We start from the raw sequence: 23,729 nt of genomic DNA on the forward strand, positions 1-23,729 counted from the left end.
CGAGAGTAAACAAAGGACATTATTATTATCGTGAAAGGTTTGAACCCAGGAGTCATTTCAAATTTTCCTTACCCAACATCCAGACAAAGTAACTGATTATTTGTATACAGATAGTTTGAGAAACGACAAGTTTGATAAAGCATCATGATTATGATCCTCGTTCATGATTATCATCGATTATTATCATCGATTCCTCGGGCAAAATGTAACAGCTAAATAAATTTAAGCATAAAACAACGAAGAAAAAACTTTCACAAAAAACAAACATGAAATAATTAGGATGCAAATTACCTACCAATTTCACATTGCTTGCCCAAGTATCCAGGCTTGCATTGACATCTGTAGCTTCCTGGAAGGTTTTGACACGTTCCTCCATTGCGACAAGGTCTACTGTTGCATTCATCTACATCTGCCAGTAGAGAACAAACAGGGTCAACTTTTGAGTTTCACTTAATTCATTTCTTATATTCTCCTTCAGACCTTAGTTAATTGAGTGGAGTGGTTATGAAACCCGTCAGACTCCTTTGTTATATGTTTTTGTGGACCTGAAAGTGCACAACGTTCAAAAGAATTCCTATCATTTTGATTGTATTGACCAATAAAAACGTTGCATTAATTTATTCTGTAACAATTTGCCAACAGAAAACAAAGGATTGTGCACTTTCAGGGTGCTTCCAACATAAACTGCAGCACTGTTGTTTTTATCATTGATGTTTGCCGCTTTTCATAACCAGTCTCCTCTAATAACTATGTTCAGACAGTCTTTTATAAAGGAAAATACTCGTGAATTTGTAATGTATCCGAATGTTTTAACTGCTGGTTTGTTTCTCTTATAGTTTGCAGGCATTCGTAACCCAGGCAGCTTCTGAGAAAATTTTTACAAGCACACAGCAAAGGAACTCAAGTAAGGGATTCTTGTGACTTTAAGTAGGATAGTGTCAAAATATGTTGTTCCGATGGAAAAGTATGTAATGTCTGTTATTACTATTGGTCTTACCTTGCTCACAGTTCTTCCCTTGGTAACCAGGCTTGCAACGACAGATATAATCGCCATTGTTATTAACGCATGTTCCGCCATTTTGACAAGGCTTGCTTGCCTTGCATGGGTCTAGATGGGTTTGAAGATAACATCGTTATTAACAATGAAGCGCAGAAAAAGGCAAACAACTGAAATATTTCAGGATAGTTCTTAAGTTTTGACCGTTCACAACAATGATGAGGACTAACGAGCAAGCCACAGAACAAAAAGCTAATCGTTGTTATTTGCAACTTATTTTTTCATGCCTGATTAGCTTTCTCCTTGCAACACTGAGACATTCCAAACATATTTCTTGTGGTAATTGTTTTCATAAAAGCTTGCTTTACGCTGGTTTTTCGATTTCCTTGGCTCGTTGACTATATTAAGTAGACGCAACCACTGAGTAAGCCCAAAAATAATTATTTCCCATGATTTTCTGTAAACCGAGCTTAAATTCACCGGTCAGCTACATTAAGAGAAAAAGTTGAGGGGGTCTTATCTTGGTTTTTAAATACATGAATTGATTCATGGCATAGATCAGCGCGATAAAACACTTCACTCACCGAATCCTGCATTTCCACAGTATCGAAGCCAGCAAACAGGTGTTCTGACCAGTTTATAAACGTAAAATCCATTACATCTCTTTATCTGGATGTTGGCATGCCAATTACAACATTTATTACCCCAGTGAAAGCACACTTTGCCATTAACGATCTGTCCAACCCTAGTTGGATGCGCAGTGCTTAACCATCCAGGTGCGTGTGTTCCACAGTAATGTTTTGGAACACAGGAGGTTGGCATCTGAATGCCAGCGTTTCCAATAAACCTGTACCACTTTGGGGTGGTCAGGTCTTTCTGGTCACATTTCAGAGTATTTCCTCTGTGCACACCTGCAGCACGCTGACGGTCGTTGAGTTGTTCGTAGTGTTTACATTCGTCAAATACTAAGGTAAAGATACAGAAAATGAAAATGTTTTGCTAATTTTGACGCAATGCATGCTTTTTATTTATTTATATAGCTGTACACTGGATCCATAAGTATTGTTTCTTTCCCATTTCGTTACGTTTTTCAGGATAAAGCAATGAACAATCTTAATCAAGTGTTGTGATCAACGTTTTTTCGGATAAAAACAGTAACAGATAGAATTTGATGTAAAGCAACAAATCAAGACTCATTAAGAATGCAAAATATGTACCGATTTCACAGTCATTGCCCAAGTATCCAGGCTTGCATTTACATTTGTAGCTTCCTGGAAGGTTTTGACACGTTCCTCCATTGCGACAAGGTCTAGAAGTACATTCATTGACGTCTGCAAGTAAAGCAGTGTTATTAACTTATTTTCTTATTTAACTCCATCAAGTAAAACTTCAAAAAAATATTACGCTCGTTAAAATAGATTCCCAGAAATAGCATTTTTTACGACTTCTTTAAAAGCAAGCCTCCTAAATATTACTTTAAACGGCACAATATAAATTTTTTGTTCTACTTTCATAAATAAAAAACAAAGGTTGGTTACTTACCTTGTTCACAGTTCCTTCCTTGGTAACCAGGCTTGCAGCGACATATGTAATCACCGTTGTTATTAACACATGTTGCGCCATTTTGACAAGGCCTGCTTGCTTTACATGGGTCTGGGGAGTTTTGAGAGATGTAAAATGAATGATAAGTTAGTTAATTATTTTTCTTAAATCTACATTTTCCTCATGAACTTCGTGCTTGCACTTAAGCTCTTAAATTAGAGAACTTTACCAGACAATAAACGGTTTAACCCCTTTACTCACCAAATCCTGCATTTCCACAGTACCGTAACCAGCACACGGGTGTTTTTACAAGTTTGTAAACGTAAAATCCGTTGCACCTTTTTACTTGGATGTTGGCATGCCAATTACAACATTTATTACTCCAGTGAAAGCACACTTTGCCGTTAACAACCTGACCAGTTCTTGTCGGGTGCGCGGTGCTTAACCATCCAGGTGCGTGTGTTCCACAGTAATGTATTGGCACACATGAGGTAGGCATCTTAGTACCAGCTGCTCCAGAAAACCTGTACCATTTGGGGGTCGTCAGATCTTTCTGGTCACATTTCAGGGTGTTGCCTCTGTGGACTCCTGCAGCTCGCTGACGATCACTCAGTGACACGTAATGTTTGCACTCATCAAATACTACAATACAAATTATAAAAAATAACAATTTAACATAGACATAAAGTTACTCCTTTAGGATAACAGAATTAAACGCGTTTCGATACCGATATTTTTCAATCGCCTAAAATGTGAGTTTATCCTTTTCCGATCTCTATCAAATTTTTACTTCTAACTGACTTTGGATTGAAGTTTGTTGAAATACACTTTTAAGTAAAATCGACGTCACTATGACAACAAAAAACAAAAAACTTTAAAATCACTAATAGAAGCTAAATTTTACGCGATCTAGACTTGCTACTGAAAAACCCAACACCAGGATAACGTTCAAATTATTTACCGATTTCACAGTGTTGACCAAGGAATCCTGTTCTGCATTTGCATCTGTAGCTTCCTGGAAGATTCTCACACGTTCCACCATTGCGACAAGGTCTAGAATTACATTCGTTCACATCTAGAAGAAAAGCAAGTCAGTTTTGAATGCCTTTCAATGGCCGTTCCCGAATTTAAGTTTTTGAATCGATGGATGTACTTTTAATAAACGCTTTGGATTTCCTAGCGATGTTGCATCAAAAAAAACGTGTATTCTAATTATAAAACACACAATTAAAAAAATACTGGGGGAGTAATCCTCATATTTTATGGCCGGCTTAGTTAGCGGGCAAGACGAAGTGCATCCTGTGTTCTGATTTGCTACCCGAGCAGAGAAGATGGGCCTGTTTTGCGTGCTAGGGATGTTCTTTGTTGAGTCCCACAAGAAGAAGTTTTCAGTGACCAACCTTTTCGTTCGTTGAAGATGGCTGGATACTCGCTTCGTTCTTTTTTGCGTATATATTGACCTCGACTTCGTCTCGGTCCATAAAACGCTAAGAAATTATTGGCTAATATCCAGCCATATTGACATCACGCTTGGTCAACCATTTTACCAGTTGCTTTAAAAAATGATATTCTTTGCCACCCAGGCCGTCTTGGAATTCTAGCTTATAGCATATTTTAGCGCGCCAGCATGTTTAATTTTTTCTCGTGTTGAATTGACGTGTGATTATTAAGCTTGCAATAACTGAGGGGCTTACCATGTTCGCAGTTTCTTCCGTGATAACCTTGCTTACAGCGGCAAGTATAACCATTATTCGTTGACGTACATGTGGCGCCATTTTTGCAGGGATTGCTTACTCTGCATATATCTAACAAATAAAAAAGATCCAACAGTTATGCACTTCGCTGCAACCCTCCTTATTCTATTTGAATCGTCCCCGACAATATTAATGAAAAGACACCGGCGCTTTGACAGACAACCCAGACAGGGGTGGCCTGCAAAATTACATATAAAGGTGCAGGCTTCAGTTTTTTGAGCACTAATTAATTTTATTTAAGCGTTTTCAGGTATGTTACACCTATCGGTCAATAACAAGGAAATGACGGGCTGATATTGTCCCGTGATCGTATGCGCCGAACTTTTTTATTATCTTATCGGGAGGATCTTCCTTCCAACGCTGATCCAACCCTCTCGAACCAAAACAATAATCGTTTATAACTATTTTTCTGTCAGTGAAGTACAATCAGTTGTAGGAAAACTTGGCAAGACTACTGAGCGTGATCTGAACGGCATCAGATTCCGGGCTCCTGATTCCTATTAATTCAAATTTCCATCAGTGGCGATTTTTACAAGTTACAGCTTCATCCAGGAGGCTCCTGCTTCATCCTGAAATTAAATTTTGCAATTTAATATAGCTCCAATGCAAATTTACACGATAGTTTTGCCAAATTTTCTTTACTTTAAAAATAAAAGTGAAAAGAGGCGACTTTAATGAGCCGGAAAAGTGGCAGTTTACCGAAAACCTAGGCATTAGGGCACTATTCTACAACTCACCGAATCCCGCATTGCCACAATACCGAAGCCAGCACACAGGAGTCTTTCCGAGCTTATATACATAAAATCCGTTACACTTCTTTATCTGAATGTTTGCTTTCCAGTTGCAGCAGCCTCCTCCCCAGTGAAAACACACTTGGCCGTTAACAATTTGTCCAAGTCTTGTGGGATGAGCCCCATTGAGCCATCCAGGTGCGTGCGTGCCGCAGTAATGCTTGGGAACGCAGGAGGTCGGCATCATAGTTCCAGATGAACCGATAAACCTGTACCATTTAGTGTCTGGCATATCTTTTTGGTCACACTTAAGAACATTGCCCCTGTGAACCCCTGCAGCTCTTGTTCTGTCATTTAGCTGGGCATGGTGTGAACACGGATCCGATACTGAAAATTGAATTATGAATAGGGTAAAAAATATATCAGGGACCAGTTGGACGAAAGCTGCATAGCACTATCTACTTGATATTAAATCCTATCCAGTGGATAAGTATTAAGAAAATCAATTGAGTTATGGTCTGGACACAGATTTATCTATCTGCCTTTGGAATAACTGGGGTCAGGATGTTAAGATTAGTTATCTAAAGGTAACTTCCCTTTTGTTTTAAGATGAAATCTTTATCGTCGACAACAGAGCCATCTTTGGTTAGATCCTTATTTATATAAAAATACATTTAAAAAGTAGATCTTAAAACAAGGGATTAGGAATTCAAAAAGGATTATCTATTTTTCTGAGTGTTCACTTTCATGAGGCATTATACAGCAGCTAAACACCTTTAATTGTACATATTTTTGGTTCGAAAGGGTTTTTTGCTTTGCGAATTTCCACCTGAATTTCGCGGTCTTTAGAAGACGGCCGGGAAAGCTCTCATCATAGTTATAAACCTTACAGTTTTTTGAGATTTTGCGATGTAAACATTCCTTGTCTCAGAATAAACACAAGATTCAATCTTTAAGGTTTCTTCTCAAAGTGTAAAGTCCCGTTTTTAAAATGTAAAGAAACTCAGAAACAGATGTTCCTGTTGGTTCCAGGCCGCTATACTAATGACCCTCAAAGGGACACCAACATGGCGTCTCCATACAAACCCTTGTATTAAATTTAGATAAAACATTTTCCTGCGTATCCCGCATCTGAAATATCGCACATACCTGATTTTTGGCAAGGCTTCTGGCATATTTAAGCTATCTATTTCACTTCCCAGATTCTTGACTTTCTGTATTGAATGATTTCGATTTTTATTTTTGATGACGTGACAGTGAAAACAGAGAATTGCCAATACGCGGAGGATTCTTTGCTTAAGATACTCACAAGTTTCACAGTGTCTTCCAACATAACCTGGTCTGCATTTGCATCTGTAACTTCCCGGAAGATTCTCACACGTTCCACCATTGCGACAAGGTCTTCTGGTACATTCATTTACATCTTAAATTTAACAAACACAATTTTGTTATCTGAAACACTTCAGTTCTAAATTTTATCGGTTTTATTGTTCTCTGTATTCTCTTAAACATTCTTCACCCGCTGTTTCAGTTAAGGAGTTTCAAATCAGCCCTTTTTTTATCTGCAGCGATTTGATGCCATACATGTATGTTACCAACTTAAAGTATCAAATTAAATTGAAAGATTTAAAGGCTCGTTTTTCTTGGTAGCCTATCAACCATATGTACAAAAAAACATATAATATACCGATGTTATTGAAGTTCTTCTTCTTTGTTAAAATCAAAAAGGATGCATCTGTCGAGACTTTTCCTAACGTAACCCTTTCAGTTGTCGAGGATCAATTGCATTTTAGTTCTTTTCATGGTGTATGAAGTGATGATGGTATTTAACCTTTTGCGCTTCAAAGTTCTTACCTTGGTCGCAGTTCTTTCCTTGGTAGCCTGACCTACAGCGGCACGTATAACCATCTTGGGTAGGGATGCACGTGGCACCATTTTTGCAAGGTTTGCTCACTTTACAAATATCTGGCGCAGTAAAAGATCATAGTAAAACGTGACTTAACTGGTTTATTTTTTTTTTGTAAATAAACAATAACATTGTGTTTCTCTTAATTGAGCCCTGTTTTAGAGGAAAGCATTTATTTGTGGTTAATGTATTTTCGTTTTGTTACGTCAACTGCCTGGCCCCAATCGTTCAAAAGCTGAATTGCGCTATCCACCTGATAAAGCACTATCGAGTGGATAAATATTAGATTAACCAATTTACGCAATGTACACTGGATGGAGAATTAAACGGGGCATATATAGTGCTATCCACCTTTTGAACAACTAGGGCATGAGATTTTGCGAAGGGCTTCATTCATTATGTGGGAGAAGAGGGGTGGACAGAGGATTATGAGGGAGATCTTGACATTTTCTAAGGAGGGTAGTAGAATTTTCTGAAGGCAGGAGTAGTTTTGAATACGCCGTGTGATGGCTTATTAAAATAAGTCCCTAAATTCCCTTATTTCCAAGTTCAAAGTTATTTACATCTTAGCACTTGTTCAAGGTAATAACAAATCAATTAATTTCCTTTAGCTTGTAAAGTACCCAGTACAATCTACACCATCATCCCAAACTACCTTTACCGAATGACAGTTCAAAGCTTCATCGACACCAACTTCATTATCTCCCATTAATAATATTATGACTTGTCTTCATTCTCATTACACCCATCATCCTTGCTTTTATCCTTTTCATCACCATTACACCATACATTATCATCTAAATACACCCACTCACGCCCACTTTAAATATTTTTCAAAGCTTTTAAGCTTTGAAAAAAGAAAGCTCACTTTCTGCATTCGTCATACCTTATCGACACAAAATACATCTTTACTATTATTATTATTATTATTATTATTATTATTATTATTATTATTATTACTATTATTATTGTTTCAGCTCCTTTTCAAAGAAAAAAAATTCTTACCAATGCAAATGTTAAACAAGAGAGGATAATCCTCTCTTGTGTTAAACCAGTGCATAAATGATGTAGCTGTAGCTGATAATTTGGCTTTAATTAATTAGAACAGGGAATATAATTTCATCTTCTCTTCGCCGAAAGGAAGGGTGCCAAAAAATTTGGTATGATATGGGGGATAAAAAAGAAATACTCCTCCCTAAAATATACACAATAAATGTAGCTTAATTGCCAAACGTTTTAGTTTATAAAAAATAATGGTTAAAATTGGAGAAAGGCTGTGGTATTTCGTTACCTTTGCATGGGGCAAACAAAAAGCAAAGACAACAAACATTTTCTTTCTGAAGAAAACATTAGCAAGAAAAAATTAAACATCACTTCCTTGCCCCAAAAAATAAGAAAAACTCACCAAATCCTGCATTGCCGCAATACCGAAGCCAACAGCAAGGAGTCTTTCCAAGCTTATAGACGTAAAAACCATTGCATTTCTTTATTTGAACATAAGTATGCCAATGACAACAGCTTCCTCCCCAGTGAAAACAAACTTTGCTGCTAACAGTTTGTCCAACTCCTGTTGGATGCGCTCCGCTCAACCACCCAGGTGCATGTGTTCCACAGTAATGTTTTGGAACACACGAAGTGGGCATCATAGTTCCAGATGCACCGGTAAATCTGTACCATTTCGTTGCCAGGTCCTTCTGATCGCATCTAACAGTGTTGCCACGGTGGACGCTTGCAGCCCGCGTTCTGTCGTTTAGTTGTTGATAATTCGTGCATCCGTCGTCGCCTTTAAAGAAACAATACTTGTTTAAATTTCTTTCTAGTTTAACAGTATAAAAAACAGCCTTGATAGTTTAAGGCTATATTGACCAAGATGTAACGCACTCATTGAAGGAAATCATAGGAAAACCTTCAATCTTTGCTTAGCTTTGGAAATCTTTCAAAATGCGTTTTATTCAAATAACCCTGGCGCTGCGACCGCGACGGCAACGGGGACGTCAAAAGCGCACAGGTTTAATAAGTAAAAAAAACAATTCTGCACATGCAGCACACTTTTTTTACATTTTTTGCCGCCACTGCACGACTAAAACGAGTGAGAAATTCCCGCACGGGATGTTTTATAGAGGACAGAAAAACACACCACGGAGATATTTTCTTTCTCCTTCTAAATTTGGGCTCGGTCCAGAAGTCAAGTCCTGGGAATTCCTGCAGGCGTTATTTAAACTGAGCTGAAATAATCGCGGCAAACTTTGAAAAAAACGCAAAAAAAATAATAATAATAGTGACGTTTTCACTGCCGTGGCCGTCTTCGCTGCTAAAGCTCCCTGTAGATTTAAATCAAATGTAGAAGTGCGAATGGTGTCAAAGATAAGTTTGAGCGCTGGTCTGCAGAAGTTTAGGTCGAAGGTTTCATTCCCTGGACCAGATCAACATGCTAAAAGTAACTAAGACGACTGACCACGTTAACATGGTGGGACCGTTTTTGGTAAGGGGACGTAACTAACATCACCAAGTACTAAATAATGACGAGGGAAAAGGCTAAGTAGCTTACCAAAGCCTGCATTTCCACAATAACGAAGATGACAAAATGGCGTTTTTCCTAGCTTGTAGATATAGTACCCGTTACACATCTTTATTTGGATATTTGCAGACCAATGACAACACTTTCCAGACCAATGAAAGCAAACTTTCCCGTTGACAATCTGTCCGACCCTGGTTGGGTGGGGAGTGCTTAGCCAACCCGGAGCGTGTGTTCCGCAGCGTTGCTGGGGCACGCACTTAGTTGGCATTTCCGTGCCTGAGGCTCCCATAAAGCGGTACCATCTGCTTTGGGGAATGTCCTTCTGATCACATTTCAAGACAGCACCCCTGTTTAAACTTGCAGCTCTTGTTCTATCATTGAGCACCTGGTACCTTTGACAATCATCATGTCCTGAAGATTTTACGAAGTTACTTTAACACTAGTTAGATACAAACTCTGTTGCCTGGGAGGACTCAAAAACGTTTTGTAGGGAGAGGCCCTGAGGTCCGACCCCTTAACCTTTTGTATACCATTTTTGACAGAAAATGTACCCCTTTCGTATATCTTCTATTGAACAAATGGTAGCCTTTTCACATACCTAGTTTAGAACTTTGCATACCCTTCACCTGCTGCAAATACACTGTCTTTAAAATATAATAAATGACAAAACCAGACAGTTTACTTGACTTTTTCTCCGCCAAAAAATCCGTCTGTTTAGCCTTTTTGAGCCTTTTTACCGACCTAAAATGATAGATTTTTCTACCTTTTCATATGCTTCAACAAGTGAAATCCCTACCTTTTCATATACCTGAGGCTTGAAAAAGGTACCACGTTCGGGCGGAGCCTCCCCATATAGGCCTTAGGACTTACCCCCTAGGTTCTGTTGCTATTTGATTTGGATTTAATGACGATATTGAAAACAAAATAAGTTTAAAAAAATCTAAAGAGATACCTGTATACAAAAACCCATTTCAACCCGTTCAGTTTTAACTCGAGGGAGTATGAAGTCGTGGCCTCTATATCTAAAGCCCTCCTCCGACCAATTCGAGATCTTCTCGCGTTTTCTCGCGAAGGCTGAGGTTCATCTCTGGTGTATACAAGCTCAGATAAAGAAACACGCGAGATGGATACAACATTAAGTAAGCGTCACCGATCATAAATGCGGTATCGGTATTTCGTTCATTTTCGACACGGTATTTCGGTATTTACCAATTTTTCGTACGGTATTGCGGTATTGGGTACCCCCCCAATGTCCCCCTCCTTTCAGTACCAAGTACCGGAGAAGGAGCATCGTTTGTATCATGCAGTAGCACTTCGAATGTCCATCTTTAACAAATTGAAAGACATTCTTTTATTTTCTATCTAGCTCTCAAGGGCCTTAGCCTTTGCAAGTAACTGTATAGAAAATAGTGATGTCATCAGCATATTTCAAAATCCAGTTGTTTGGATCAACTAACCATCAGGCCCCGGTTTGTGTAAACGTTAAGCAGTGCTATCTAATGGATGAATCACTATCCAGGGGATAAGTATTTGAGAAACCAATTACGCTTTACATTGGATAAAGCTTTATCCAGCGGATAGCGTTATCCATCTTTCCAACAACTTAGTCCAGAGAGAACAAAAATGGCCCAAGGACCGTGCCCTGTACACCTTTGTTAATGTCAACATAACCAGTAATATAATCTTTCCTTTAACAACGACAATTTCTTTACGGTCTCTAAGAAAGCTCTCAAATTTTTGGATTGAGTATAGCAGACTTATTGAGCTTTTAGCATACTAGCTATTTCTGGAAAGAAAGTGTCCAATCCTTTATTTAGGTCTTTTCCTACCTTTCCCTAGCCCCCTTTGTTTGTGAGTGATATAAAGTCTGCTCTCTAATCCCTACGGTTAAGACTTTTATACAGTTACTCTGACGATTTTCAGTAGGATAGCTGGTATCAGTTGGAGACAAAAGCGTCCGTTAAGCTAAATGTCGTTTCAATTTCTCGCAGCTGAATTGCTTAAGTTGTTTTAATAGATAACTAAACACACCTTGTGAATGTCTCCAAGTCCTGAAAGATAAAAAAAGTCATGATTTATCAACATTAAGAACTGTGTAGAATATGGTTTTTATTATTTTTGTACTTTTTCTTTAGTTAACTTACCATATAAACATAAATAAGGTTATCCATTTGATGATTATTATTTCCATACCCAAGCTTGGCCACTCCTGCAAGGCAGTAAAAAAAGTTAACTGATTAGAGCAGGGCAGTGATATATATGATACCGTTTTAATTAAATATTGGCTTTCTTAAAAATGTCCTTAAAATCGAACTCGTTTTAACAACAGCTAAGAAATTAATAAATTTGCCAAAGAACAAGGGGATCAGATGGGAATAGATTAAATATACTCAAGTACCTTTTCACGATTTCCAATTAAAAACTTTGTGAGAATAAAACCTATCAATATTAGATTTGAACAATGTCATAAACGCTTCTCAGTTAATAGCCATATCTTAATTTCAATACACCTGTCCTTGATGCCACAGTTTTAAGTAACAATAAACTCTAGTTCTGAAATAGGTTTTTACTCCTAGTTGAAAGAATTTCCTCCACCTTTGCAATAGTAGTTGTGTTTTTTTTTTCTTTTTTTATTTAGGTCAAATTAGGTCAAAGAGGTTAGCGGCCACCAAAAAACGATGGAATGGGTGGAGTATTGCTTTAATCACAAAACTATAAAAAAGCTTGATAAATTGCTCTTATCTAAATTAAACTTTGTGTTTCTGAGACTGGACTTTTCTTTTCCCAAAACAGCTGATTCCGTAGCATCCACTTTCAATTGGTCTGTTTTATCAAGCATACGAACCGCCAGCACAACTCGTATTTATCATAGTGCTACTCTGATATACAGTTCTCTGTCTCGTGTATTTCTCTCTTATGACATAATTATCCATTTAAGCAAGTAAATGGCTTTTCTTTTGATTTTTGTTGTTAGTCTGTTGCTTTTCTTTAAGATTTTTCTTTGGCCATCAAGAAAATATAAAGCTACTTTATGGTAAATACAAGACATTTTATGCAAAGAAAAATAAAATCACGATTTAACCGGAAGAGCGCTACAATATTCCTTTCAATAATCAATATAGCATTTTTGGTCCTAAAGCTTGGTACACAGAAACTCGCAACTAGTCTTGACCGTTTCGAAGGTAGAGGAGACCGTGAGATAACCACATTGGGTTTATCTAATTCCCACTGTCATTACGTAGGTACATGCTATCCGCTGTGTCTTAGCTGCTTCAGTAAGACTCCTAACCAACAGCACTATTAAGATAATTGTTCAGATTTTAGTTTAGAATTACAAACACCCTGAAATATCTCCATGGCATCTCAAAAGCGTTATGAAATTCAACTTCTACCCAATCTTTGCCTTACTGAATTGATGGCAATAACTAGTGTTGCGTTTAATAAGAAAGTTGATATCGTGGATAGAAGTTATCATTCACTAACCTTTCACGAAGTGTCCAAACGATAAAAAGTGTTCTCCTTTTTCTTTCTACTCGTTTAAATTTACCCAGATTGGTAAATATACTTGTCTTTGTGTGACAGTAGTTCTCAAAAGAAGATTAAAAACCAGGTCAATTTTAATTGGAAATTAATTTCAGTTGTTTCTGTGTTAAATAAACGCGCTTAAATGATATAATGGATTAATCTAATAAAGGGCAAACTCACATTTTATTGAGAAAAAGGGTAGTTTTGGAACTGTAAGAGAATCAGTTCCAAATCACTGTGTTTTCTTTCTATTATAACTAGAAGTGCATACTTTAAATCGAATATATATGCCCGTATATCGGATCATTCCACCAAGTCATCCACCTACTTAAATATATTTTTTAATATTGCAAAAACCAGTCAAACGAAAACGATCAAATAAATTTGGCATTGCCAAACACAGCACGCACACAAAACGGCAACCTAAGAAATATCAAAATTAACAATCTATATTGATCAATAAACAAAGATGATTTTTGATTAAAGAAAAAGAAATTAAAGCTGCGTTTTTGCCGATTGGAACAAGGAGCAAAGGATAATTTCTTATTATTTTTGTTCACCTAAACTTATCATGTTTTAGTAACGCTAGCTATGTTAAATGCGCGCCGTATTTGGTTTCTTATGCCGTTTTTTTTTTCTTTTTTTTTTTCTATGCATTTGCCTTTCACGATAATTTGAATCAAAAGAAAAAAATAAGAATCATGATTATTGCAAATGGCGCGCGCCAGATTCTAGTTCTAGATAAACACAACTATGAACAGATAAAACTGTGCCAAGTGATTCTTCTGGATGAACCGGACATGAATAATTTTTTTATTTTACTTATCTCTGTGTAGATACTAGGAGCAGTAAATAATAATAAATGGAACGCGTTGTCACGTGGTTTACATGTACGGCATTTAGCGTTTCCCCCGCGTTAGGGTTTTATCAGTTTCTAAAATATCAAACTTTATGGAAATTGATGGAGATTTTTATAAAGGTTAATAAAACTGCAAAAACGTGAAAATAGGATAAGAAATAAAGAGGATGGAGGAACGCTAAAATGCATCATCGTGAAAAACTACAGACTTGAACAAATTAGGCTAAAAAGCCACAATAATAATGGAGGTTTTGAATCCGTTTCTCGTAGGTCTTCTAAAGATTGGCCTTAAGTCATGATTATCTTTGCAATGCCGTGGAGGTGTCTACGATCCACTATTTTAGACTACCTATCAGACAATCTTTAACAAGGCTGACAGATGACGTGTGAGCTATTAAGTCCATTCACCATTTTCACATAATCCATAATGCACCTTGTTTACCCCACAAGGCTTAAACTGCTCCCCAGTCTATATTTTTTTTTTTTGTCCGCGACTAGACCCGTACCTCCACTCGGTCGATTTATCCGTCAATGAAGTTAAGAAGGATCCGTATTGTACTTCGAAAGACAATATAATACACCTTTAGAGCTGGGTAGTTCGAAGCCCTGTTAGCTTTTTCCTGGTTAGCTGTAAGTAAAACATTTGAGTTGCTAATCGTCCTTCGACCTTGAATACATTAATGGGAGCCTCGCTTTTAGCCCTGGCTAAATCTATATATTACCGAAGTTTTGCATTAGACAAAGTCAAAATACAACACGTACCAAGAAAACTGCATTGACAGAGTTTACAAATATAGTGTAAACATCAACTGAATTTCTGCAGGTGGTACAACACCACTTAACAATTTGCTGCACTTCGTTTGAATAAATTTGCTATAAATAAGTGATGAACACTTCGCCATATGGCAAAGCGTCACGTAAAGATAATCGTTGCGCTTGACCAATACCAAATGACAATGCATGTTGTCCACTTATACAGTGTACATTAGAGTGAGAGTTAGCTCCAACCTGAAAGCTTGAATAGCTGTCGCATGAATGAAATGACGTAATCTCTTATCTACCAAAAACGAATTTAAATGTATTATTGCCTGTGAATTGTAACAAAATACACCTCATCGTGTGGAAATGACATCGTCAAACATTTTCTTTTATCCACGAAGAACGTGATATCATTGTTGTTAGTTTATAACAACATATTTTTCAAAAGTTCAAACGACTTTGAAAGAGTGCATTTAAGAGAAAGAAGTTGTGAGGTATATTCGATAAACTATAGTACCAATTAACAAGTATGTTACATTGATTTTGTTCCGTGACGTTTCAAACCTAGGGGTATTTTGTGATCAAAACATTTAGATAATTAGGCGCTTCTGGTAAGAATTTTTCTTTTATTAACAATAACAGCCAGCCAAGTTTCAGATAGGCGATGTAAACGAACGGTTGGTTGCCAAAATTTATACAATATAATTAACACACTAGTGTAGTAAGCTTATAATGTAGAAATCTTCTGCGTAACTAGGAAGATTACATAACATTTGCCGCACAATGGACTAGACGTTCGTAATGGGCCATATGTTTGTTTTTGTTTTCACCATCAATCACACGTGGCTTCAGTCTAGTAATCATTCATGCACCGCACAGAAATGTCTCTGTTACTTCAGAAAGTTAGCAGCCTATTAAAAACAAGTAGGGTTCTACTGACTACGTAAGTAATAAATCAACCCTTGAATAAAAAAAAAAAAAGAAAGATTAAGAAACGTGCAGCAATCCTGTCCCTATTACTGGCTACCCCTACTGACGGTTTACAACGCAAAAGAAGTTGTGCCATCGGGCCGGCATAATTCAATGAATGGTGTAAATTTTAATGTAGGTTGGGTCAGTTTTAAATGAAAAATGAGTGAGAGTCGTTGTTTTGTTTTGTTTTTGTTTTTTGCTTTTTAATTTTTTTTAACTGGTGTCATAAAGGTTATTCGCCCAAAAGAATAGCTAGGTGACAGGCCCTAATGTATGGTGGTCCTATCGACTCTTAGTTGACCGCTAATACGAATTACTGTGGCAACATTCAACAGTGTCAACACCACATTTTTGTCTGTCACTTTAAATTTTAATATGTGAATATTTTACTGTCATTTACAGCTGGCTAAGCCTGCAAGCAGTCCTGAACTGCTGCGTTCCTGTTATTCAACGTATAAAAATGATTAGTCTTCTTGCTAAAAAGACGCTGATACGCGTGATCACGTTTTTCGCGTATGGTTTGTTCGTGGCTTGGATTTTTACCTTGATAGAAAAAAGAGATGAGTCAAGTTACGAGAGGAGGGACAAGATGTTAGAGACACTTGAGAAGGAATTGCAACTAAGGTATAACATGACACATAAGGACTTTAACGATTTTGTGAAAAGAACTGAAAACGCCACGAAGGAGGGCGATGAACTGGACTGGACTTTTCTTAACAGTGCTGGATTTGTCTTTGCTGCTCTCACCACAATAGGTAAGACTGAAAAAATCAAATGGTGGATCCAGTTTGTTTGTAGCGTCGTCTACTTGAAAGTCCCAATAACAAGTAGGCTCGCGTAATAATATACTTAACAGCTGGCTATATGGATCAGCCAACATCTGAAAATGGATTTTCGTGTTATCCGTTCAAGTAGAATTACCCAAGATCTTTCCCGCCAAGACTTAATATTTTAAAAATATGTACCTAACTTATCAACTTCTGCTCCAACCTCAACTTTTATTACTATTTATTGATTACTTTTCAAATTTACGGAAATTATATTCAACTCTGCTCTCTGCAAGTAGCGAAAAGTGTATGAAGGCGGATTTAACTCGAAGGAAAGAAACAAAGTATTTAACGTCACATTTTTTTAAAGCTGAAACAACGGGTGGAAACAAAAGGGAGGTCAAAATAGATGATTAACTTGCATGTCCAAGCCTTAAATTATAAAAGATCATCTCTTGCGTCGATTTACATAATATTGACACATTCATGAAAGCTGACTGGAGTAAATAACTATTAGTTTTCAAGGCTTATTGCCGTCTGCCTTTACACGCACACTGCGCAATTTCAATAGGTATAAAAATAGCTATTACATGTATATGACACTAAAATTCTCATAATGAACGCGTTTTAGGGTATATATCCTTACAAACAATGGAAGCAGGTGGACTTGACCAATTTGTCATCACGCAACAATAAAAGGAGGGAAAAACGAAAAATAGGGGACAGAAAATAAGCTTTGTATTTAGAATGTTACTCTGTTTTTGTTAAAGGTTATTTTTCACGTGAATAGGTGTTAAGGGCTTTTAGAAATATTATGCAAAATGCTCAACATTTAAGTACAAGTACACTCGGTTTAATTAAAGGTAAATAAAACCAGTTGAAGCAAATTTGCATTGACCATTTCTGAGATGGGAAACGCGTCAAATGATTATTCATTTAGCCAGTCATCTTGTTTTGGTCTCCACAAGTTGTTAGAAAAAAATGAAGGAAGGGCAGTTTGTTTCTGTATTTCCCGCTTCAGTAAAATTAATCTTTAAATATTGGCGAACGAAACGTAGCAGGCGCGACCGTTACCATGGTGTTCATACCGCAAGTTGTCACCCGGTTGTCAGCCGATTCCAATTCACCGCGTGAAAAAGCCGATACTGTAGTCAGAATAAATGCTACATAAACGCAAGTACAACTATAAATTAAAATGTAAATAAAACCTGTGTTTCCTGAAAACAAACAAGCTGATCAGAACAGCCTATAATTTGACGTAGAACACAAAATATTTTTAAATTCCGCTATTTATTTTTTTTTTTTTTCGAGAAAAGCTCTCTTACTCCAAAATGATAATTTTGCCTTTTCACAACATCACCGCATAATCATTATTTTCTATTTGCTCGTCATTGTAATTAAAATTTCCAAAGCAGTGAGTATACAGTGGCAGACGATCTCAGCAAGCCTTAAAATCTGAGCTTCAGTCAAGGAAGGTCTCTTTTTTAATCCTTTTTCATTAAGCCATTTCTTTTCTGAGTTTGAGATAAGAATTTTGGACAAAATATCAACTTTTCTTTCTTATGAATAAAAATCAGCTGATATGCTCTATTAAGCGATAAACTTGTAAATACCTTCCTCGTTTCGACTAAAACGAGTTGCCCTACCTATCATCCTTATCGATTAACTTCTAGGTACGATTTTTATTAAGGCCAAGAAAAAAACCCGCTTCGTTAGCTCTCTTTCAAAGTCCCTGTATGAGACCTCATGGTTTGATTTAACATGACTCAGGCGCTTTCCCTTCTAAAACGGATCGATTTTATGTTTTTTTTCTTCTCAGCGGCTGTTTAACCCATGTTGGCAAAAGTAAAATAGCACAGCTCACAAATAGAGTCAGAGTGACTAATTCGCAATGATTGTCTGACTTTTGTGATTTTTGTCGTTTTAATTACAAATTCAGACAAACATGACATTTTAAATAATGTCATGGAATTCGCCAATGTTAATTTCAATTCGTCTAAGTTTCATTTCTATGAATTTTAACTGTACGCAGTGCTATTGGTGACAGTCATTGGTTACAACAAAGTCATAAGCAACATAAAGTTAAGTGAAGCACATTTTCGCAGTTTTTGAGCAAAAACAAAAATAGCAAAAGCTGCAAGATATTCATTTATTCAAATTCGCATTACGACTGAAAGAGATAGAGCAGATAAGTTTTACTAAAACTATGAATAATAATAATAATAATAAATACTTGAAGCGTTGTAAAAAAAATCCCAATGCGCCTTAAAACGTTTTAAAAATAATTGAACAAATAAATATTCAACAAAGGTGTTGTTCCAACTGGCCACACCTACCCTTTCACTGCCACCAAGTCAAGACCTCAATTTTAAATCAAGGTTGGGGTTTAGCCTGAAATTCATCTGATTGCTTGTAGTCGTTTTGTTACTGAGGGAGTAATAACGACTCGAAGTAATCGGATGAAATTCAGTCTAGGTTGGGGTTTAAATATTGAAGGATAATGTTTTATTTTGGGTTTCAGGATTCGGGCATATCACACCAAAGCATCCCTCTGGACAAGGCATCACCATTCTCTTTTGTCTAATTGGTATTCCTATAACCATGCTGGCAATGAAATCGGCGGGTGAGCTCTGGGCAAGTTCCATCGAGTTCATTGTAAGAAAAATAGAGAAAGACTTCCTTAAAAGAAGTCAACCATCGCACGTGAAGAAGAAGACACTATTCGTCGCATGTGCTTTGACCGTGCTCGTGCTGATCCTCGCAGCTATTTCCACGGCTCACCTCGAAGACTGGAATTTTATAGAAAGCTTGTATGCATGGTTCATCACTTTGACAACGATTGGTTTTGGCGATTATGTGCACCTGAAAAAAATGCAGAGAGATGTCGATGAAGGAAAAGCTAAGGAGTCTACTCTTCTACTTTATGGCATGCTACTATCACTACCTTATATGATAGGACTAAGTCTGATGTCGTGTATTTTGTCAATTCTCGTGGACTCCATCGACCATATTCGAAATTTTCGTGATCGGGTTTTTAGACTTTCGTCGAGTTGCAAGAAGTCAGCAGCGGGAAATGGGATTTCAAGAGATGGTGAGCAGAATGGTCAATCGGTTAATTCAGGCGGAAACACAACAATTGTATAAGAGAACAAACAAATTGATACAAACGTAGAAAAGTAATCGTCATCGTGAAGAGTTGAGACTATAAAACCACAAAAAAACGACAACAATAACAGAGTAAAACAGTGCTCGGCCATTTTTTTATGAAGTAAAGTGTGTAATGTTTAGAGAGAACGGTCGAAAAAACGAGCCACGAGGACCTGGGGACTATAAAATAGTACAGTTTTGGGTGTATAAACTATCGTTAGTGGATAGTTCGAAATTATTTACAGTGCAACGGTTTTGTTTTCCGATTGGTTTAAGGGCTCCTCGGAAATATTTTCAAATTTTGAAATACAACATTTTATTCAATTGTTCAATTCACAATTAATATAATCTTCCTAGCCAAGAAAATAACTGACATTTCGCGACGCCGCCGACTGGTTTCACGGGGAAACCAGGGGTGGCGTCGCAAAATGTCGGCTGTTTTCTCAAGCTACCATTCTCCTTGCTGAGAAACGCCCGAGGGGGGGGGGGGGGGGGTGGTACTCTCTTACAAGAGGCTAATAGGGATGTGCCGCTGGCTGGGGTCGCATTTTAACGACTGGAGTGACTATAATGGGGTCGCATTTTCAATAGATTTACTAGAATGGGGTCGCAAATTTTCGGATTTTTGGGGTAAGTGGGGATTCAAAATGGGAAGATTCTCGGTTGAAAAATCAGAAAGTTGTTGTTTATTAAATTAACAATAAGCTCGCATTGACCGCATTACATTCCGCCGCTTGAAACCGCATTGATAAGGTCAGGATGCATAAAGAGAAAGTGACTAAGATGGGATCGCGAAAATTACATTTTCCAAAAAGTGACTAAGATGGGGTCTATAACTGGCCAAAAAATAGACTATAATGGGGTAGGGGCTCTGGGAGGCCAGCGGCACATACCCAGCAAACATGAACCCGAGTAACCCCCCCGGGGAGAAACGATGATCCTTGACTTTTCAAATCAGTCTAATCTAAATAACATTGTAACTATCCTTTGTTTTGGGTGAGTTATAATTATACGTTCTTCGAATAGATGGAGCTATCTTAACCTCATAAGGACTTGACAGGAATTGCGTAGTAGAGAAAGCACCTGCATCATCCCATAGCTTCACAGTCCAAGAATTCCATGGTTAGGTCTTGCATATCCCTCAAGACCGCAAAGTACCTAATTATTTCTAATGACTTGGTGATGTCAAGCCAGATAAGGACCTGTTTTAGTAGGTTTAATAATTGAAAAGGGAGAATAAATAGGAGATAGGACCGGTAGGAAACTTTATTTTAAGTGGTGAATATGCTTAGCCATACTGATACATTGTGCATCCCTCACGGGTAGAATAAAGGCAAAATTTGAGTTATACATTTAACATTTGAATTACGATTAACTAAGACTATGAATATGTTTAGCTAGGATATGATAATTTCAAATACCTCATCCTGAAATTATGATTTAAATATAAAGTTATCAAAATTATCAAAATCTAAAACATCAAACCACGAACCGCGTTAAAAAAAATTCTTAGTTCCAGCTAAAGTACGCAAATTTCCAGGTACGCGGTCCAGTGTTTCACGCCATAACAGCTAGAGGAATTTAGCGCCTAATTGGTGCTATTTTACCCAGGGCACAGAGAATACATTTATAACACCGCTGGTTGTGACTATTCGTTCTGAAATCAATAAAACTATTTATTCCACCCGGCGCTCCCCCTTGAAAACAATTGTTTATGGTTACTAACATTTCATGGATTCTACTGGTTTCTCATGTGCTGCGTAAGCCTATCATCTTTTACAAAGCATGATAGGGCGAAGAATTGACCTTGTACAAGAATTTAAGGGCGCTCTCGTTTACTTTATTTACCTTGCTCGTGTTTCTAGCCTCATAATAGTGCTAGACTTGGTTGCAACAAAAAAAAGGTTAACAAATTAAAGGCACGAAACAGTGCTTCCTTGGTGCTTTAACGTATTTTTTTTACCTGTTGAGTGCATTTTCTTGTCCCACCTCCTTCCCCCCACTTTAACACAAATGTAGGCATCAAAATTCAGCCTGTTGTCTAGTGCACTTTCTATTCAACGAAAATTCTGGTTTGAAATTTCGGAATTTCACATGTCCAATGGAACGTTACATTCCGGTTGCACAGACCACACCAAAGCCACCGCGCGTTTGGTATTGTTCTGGTAAGCAGGATACAAAAGAGTGGTACTGAGGACAACAATTTTGTCCAAGTAAGGGAAAGGGACATTTCGGCCCAACCGACCGAAATGACCAGGCCGGTCAAAGTGGCACACCTTCAAAGCTGGTCTGGAATATTCCGGTCGGACCAAACCCGAAATGGTTTCTTTCATCTGATGTACCAACGAAATTTCCGAGATTTTGGGTTGAAACACAATAGGCTATTTACACGATGGCGTGATTTTACTATTACGACCAGGTGCCTTAACTTCAAGGTATTGCTTTCTTGTGTAAATTAAGGCTTTCGTTATTTAAACCTCACTGGGACAACCAAATTTAAATATGAAAAGAAAAACGAAATGAATTATGGTCTTAGTAGTAACACGTTATCGTGCAAATGGCCTATAGATTGCTCTTCTTAGTTAGCCGTAGTGTTTTGGCAGTAGTGGTTCAAGTTAATGAAAGACTGAATCGTTAACAGGTTTACCTCCTGCCAGTTGAGATTCTTAACCTTGTTATGTTATATTTAAATTAAATGTTTCAGTTATTTCCTCGACCCCAATAGCCTTTGCGTGAAAAACACTGCCGAGTAAGTAGTAGTAGTAGTAGTAGTAGGAGTAGTAGTAGCAGTAGTAGCCGTCGTACAATTTATCATTATTATTATTGCTATTGTTATTATTAATATTATTAATGCTATCAATATTATTATTATCATTATTATTGTTATTGTTATTATCATTATCCATTTAGGGACGGACCATTAGAAAAGTTATGGGGGGGGGGCGGGCGAAGTACAAAAAAAAAATTCATGCAAGGGAAAATTAAGTGAAAAAAAATTCATGCATGCTGAGTAGACCAGGAAAAAAATTCCTGCATTGGCCTTCCACACATCTCAAGAAGGCAGGCAGGAAAGCATACTGTGTGCAAAACATCAGCCCTTTGAATAAACTTCCTGCTGAATTTTGGTCTTGTAAATAATCATACCTGATACAAAAAAATATATCTAAGGCTTGTAAGCTTATCATAAATTTTAATAGCTGTCAATTTCAGATATGATTATTAAATAACTTTAAATAAATTTAATTATACTTTTCTATGTATTATAAAAAATCAACATCTTATAAGGTTATCATTTCCTTACTTTGTGTTATATATCTATAATATGTGGAACAAATCATTTCTTTTAAATACCATAGATAACAATAATCAGAGCACTCTAAATCAGAAAGATCTGTTTTAGCCCTAAAACAGGGCCGTTTCGGTGAGTAAAATACAGTCCTATTTTTGGGTCTAATTTGGCTCCCTTAAATCAGGGCCAATACAGTCCAATTAGCTAGGGCTGATTTGTTTCCAGGGCTGAAATGGGCCCTACCGTGGGCTGGAATAGCCTTTTGAGCTTTTTTGGCCTAAATTGTGCTCCAAAGGCTCCAGGAAGGGCTGAACCACACTTTGGCCTGCAGGGCTGAATTGACACTTTGGGGCAGATCTTTTTAATTTACAGTGAGTATTCCCCACAAATCGAAGGAAACACCCAGAAACACCCAGAATATATATTATTTCTTGGTACTTCTAACAAGCAACAGATAAATAAAAATAAAAATAATAAAAAAATCTATTTTCTTAGATTTTGTTTTTACAGTTGTTGCCGGTCCTTTTAGATAAATGGAACTAACTCAAAGATACATGTTCTTTTCAGACTAGCAGCCTAAAGACTTTAAACATTTGGTCAAATTTATCTATTTTTACCACACATTTTTAGACAATTTCCGTTCTGGTTCTTGATAATAACAATATCATCATCATAATTGTATTTTATAAACAAAAACTTTAACGTATCAATATGGTAAGAATATATCATAATTTGTCAATGGTAGGGGTATATTGCAGAATGCAAAACACTGAACGCAGAACGCCGACAACCCGGCAACTGATGAGGTTCGTAAGGAGAAACGAAACCATGGTCTTGCCTGATCACAAACTGTGGCAATAACAAAACAGTTTAAAGACTGTTAATCTTATTCAAAGCTATTACCAAGGGAGGAACTACGCACTCCAGTCAAAAGACTCACACTATCTTTAGAAAAACACTAGG

The 23,729-nt window shown here is 37.2% G+C and overlaps 3 protein-coding genes across 3 annotated transcripts in view; 1 reads left to right on the plus strand and 2 right to left on the minus strand.

The window, feature by feature from the left end:
* The window catches only part of LOC140931100 (uncharacterized), a 29,209-nt gene extending 17,539 nt beyond the window's left edge, over positions 1-11,670 (minus strand). The window contains exons 1-15 of the mRNA XM_073380849.1: positions 11,593-11,670; positions 11,480-11,499; positions 9,479-9,859; positions 8,336-8,713; positions 6,879-6,989; positions 6,334-6,447; positions 5,031-5,411; positions 4,234-4,344; positions 3,501-3,614; positions 2,801-3,181; positions 2,540-2,650; positions 2,215-2,328; positions 1,582-1,962; positions 998-1,108; positions 296-409 (exon numbers count right to left, since the gene is read on the minus strand). Of these exons, the coding sequence (XP_073236950.1) occupies positions 296-409; positions 998-1,108; positions 1,582-1,962; positions 2,215-2,328; positions 2,540-2,650; positions 2,801-3,181; positions 3,501-3,614; positions 4,234-4,344; positions 5,031-5,411; positions 6,334-6,447; positions 6,879-6,989; positions 8,336-8,713; positions 9,479-9,859; positions 11,480-11,499; positions 11,593-11,639 (2,869 nt within the window). The 5' untranslated portion in view covers positions 11,640-11,670. The remainder of the gene's footprint in view (positions 1-295; positions 410-997; positions 1,109-1,581; positions 1,963-2,214; positions 2,329-2,539; positions 2,651-2,800; positions 3,182-3,500; positions 3,615-4,233; positions 4,345-5,030; positions 5,412-6,333; positions 6,448-6,878; positions 6,990-8,335; positions 8,714-9,478; positions 9,860-11,479; positions 11,500-11,592) is intronic.
* Positions 1-23,729, minus strand: part of LOC140932276 (potassium channel subfamily K member 3-like) — a 73,357-nt gene that overhangs the window by 44,186 nt on the left and 5,442 nt on the right. The gene's annotated exons all lie outside the window — the stretch shown is intronic.
* Positions 15,881-19,801, plus strand: LOC140931099 (potassium channel subfamily K member 3-like). The gene is made up of 2 exons (XM_073380848.1): positions 15,881-16,318; positions 18,852-19,801. The coding sequence occupies exons 1-2, from the start codon at positions 16,024-16,026 to the stop codon at positions 19,472-19,474; spliced, it is 918 nt and encodes a 305-aa protein (XP_073236949.1). The 5' UTR covers positions 15,881-16,023; the 3' UTR covers positions 19,475-19,801.

Source organism: Porites lutea, chromosome 3, assembly GCF_958299795.1.
Source record: "Porites lutea chromosome 3, jaPorLute2.1, whole genome shotgun sequence".
NCBI lineage: Eukaryota > Metazoa > Cnidaria > Anthozoa > Scleractinia > Poritidae > Porites > Porites lutea.

Coding starts and splice junctions, on each gene's coding strand:
- LOC140931099 (XM_073380848.1), top strand. CDS start 16,024: ATGATTAGTCTTCTTGCTAAAAAGACGCTGATACGCGTGATCACGTTT. Junction 16,319..18,851: donor TGCTGCTCTCACCACAATAG/GTAAGACTGAAA, acceptor TTTGGGTTTCAG/GATTCGGGCATATCACACCA.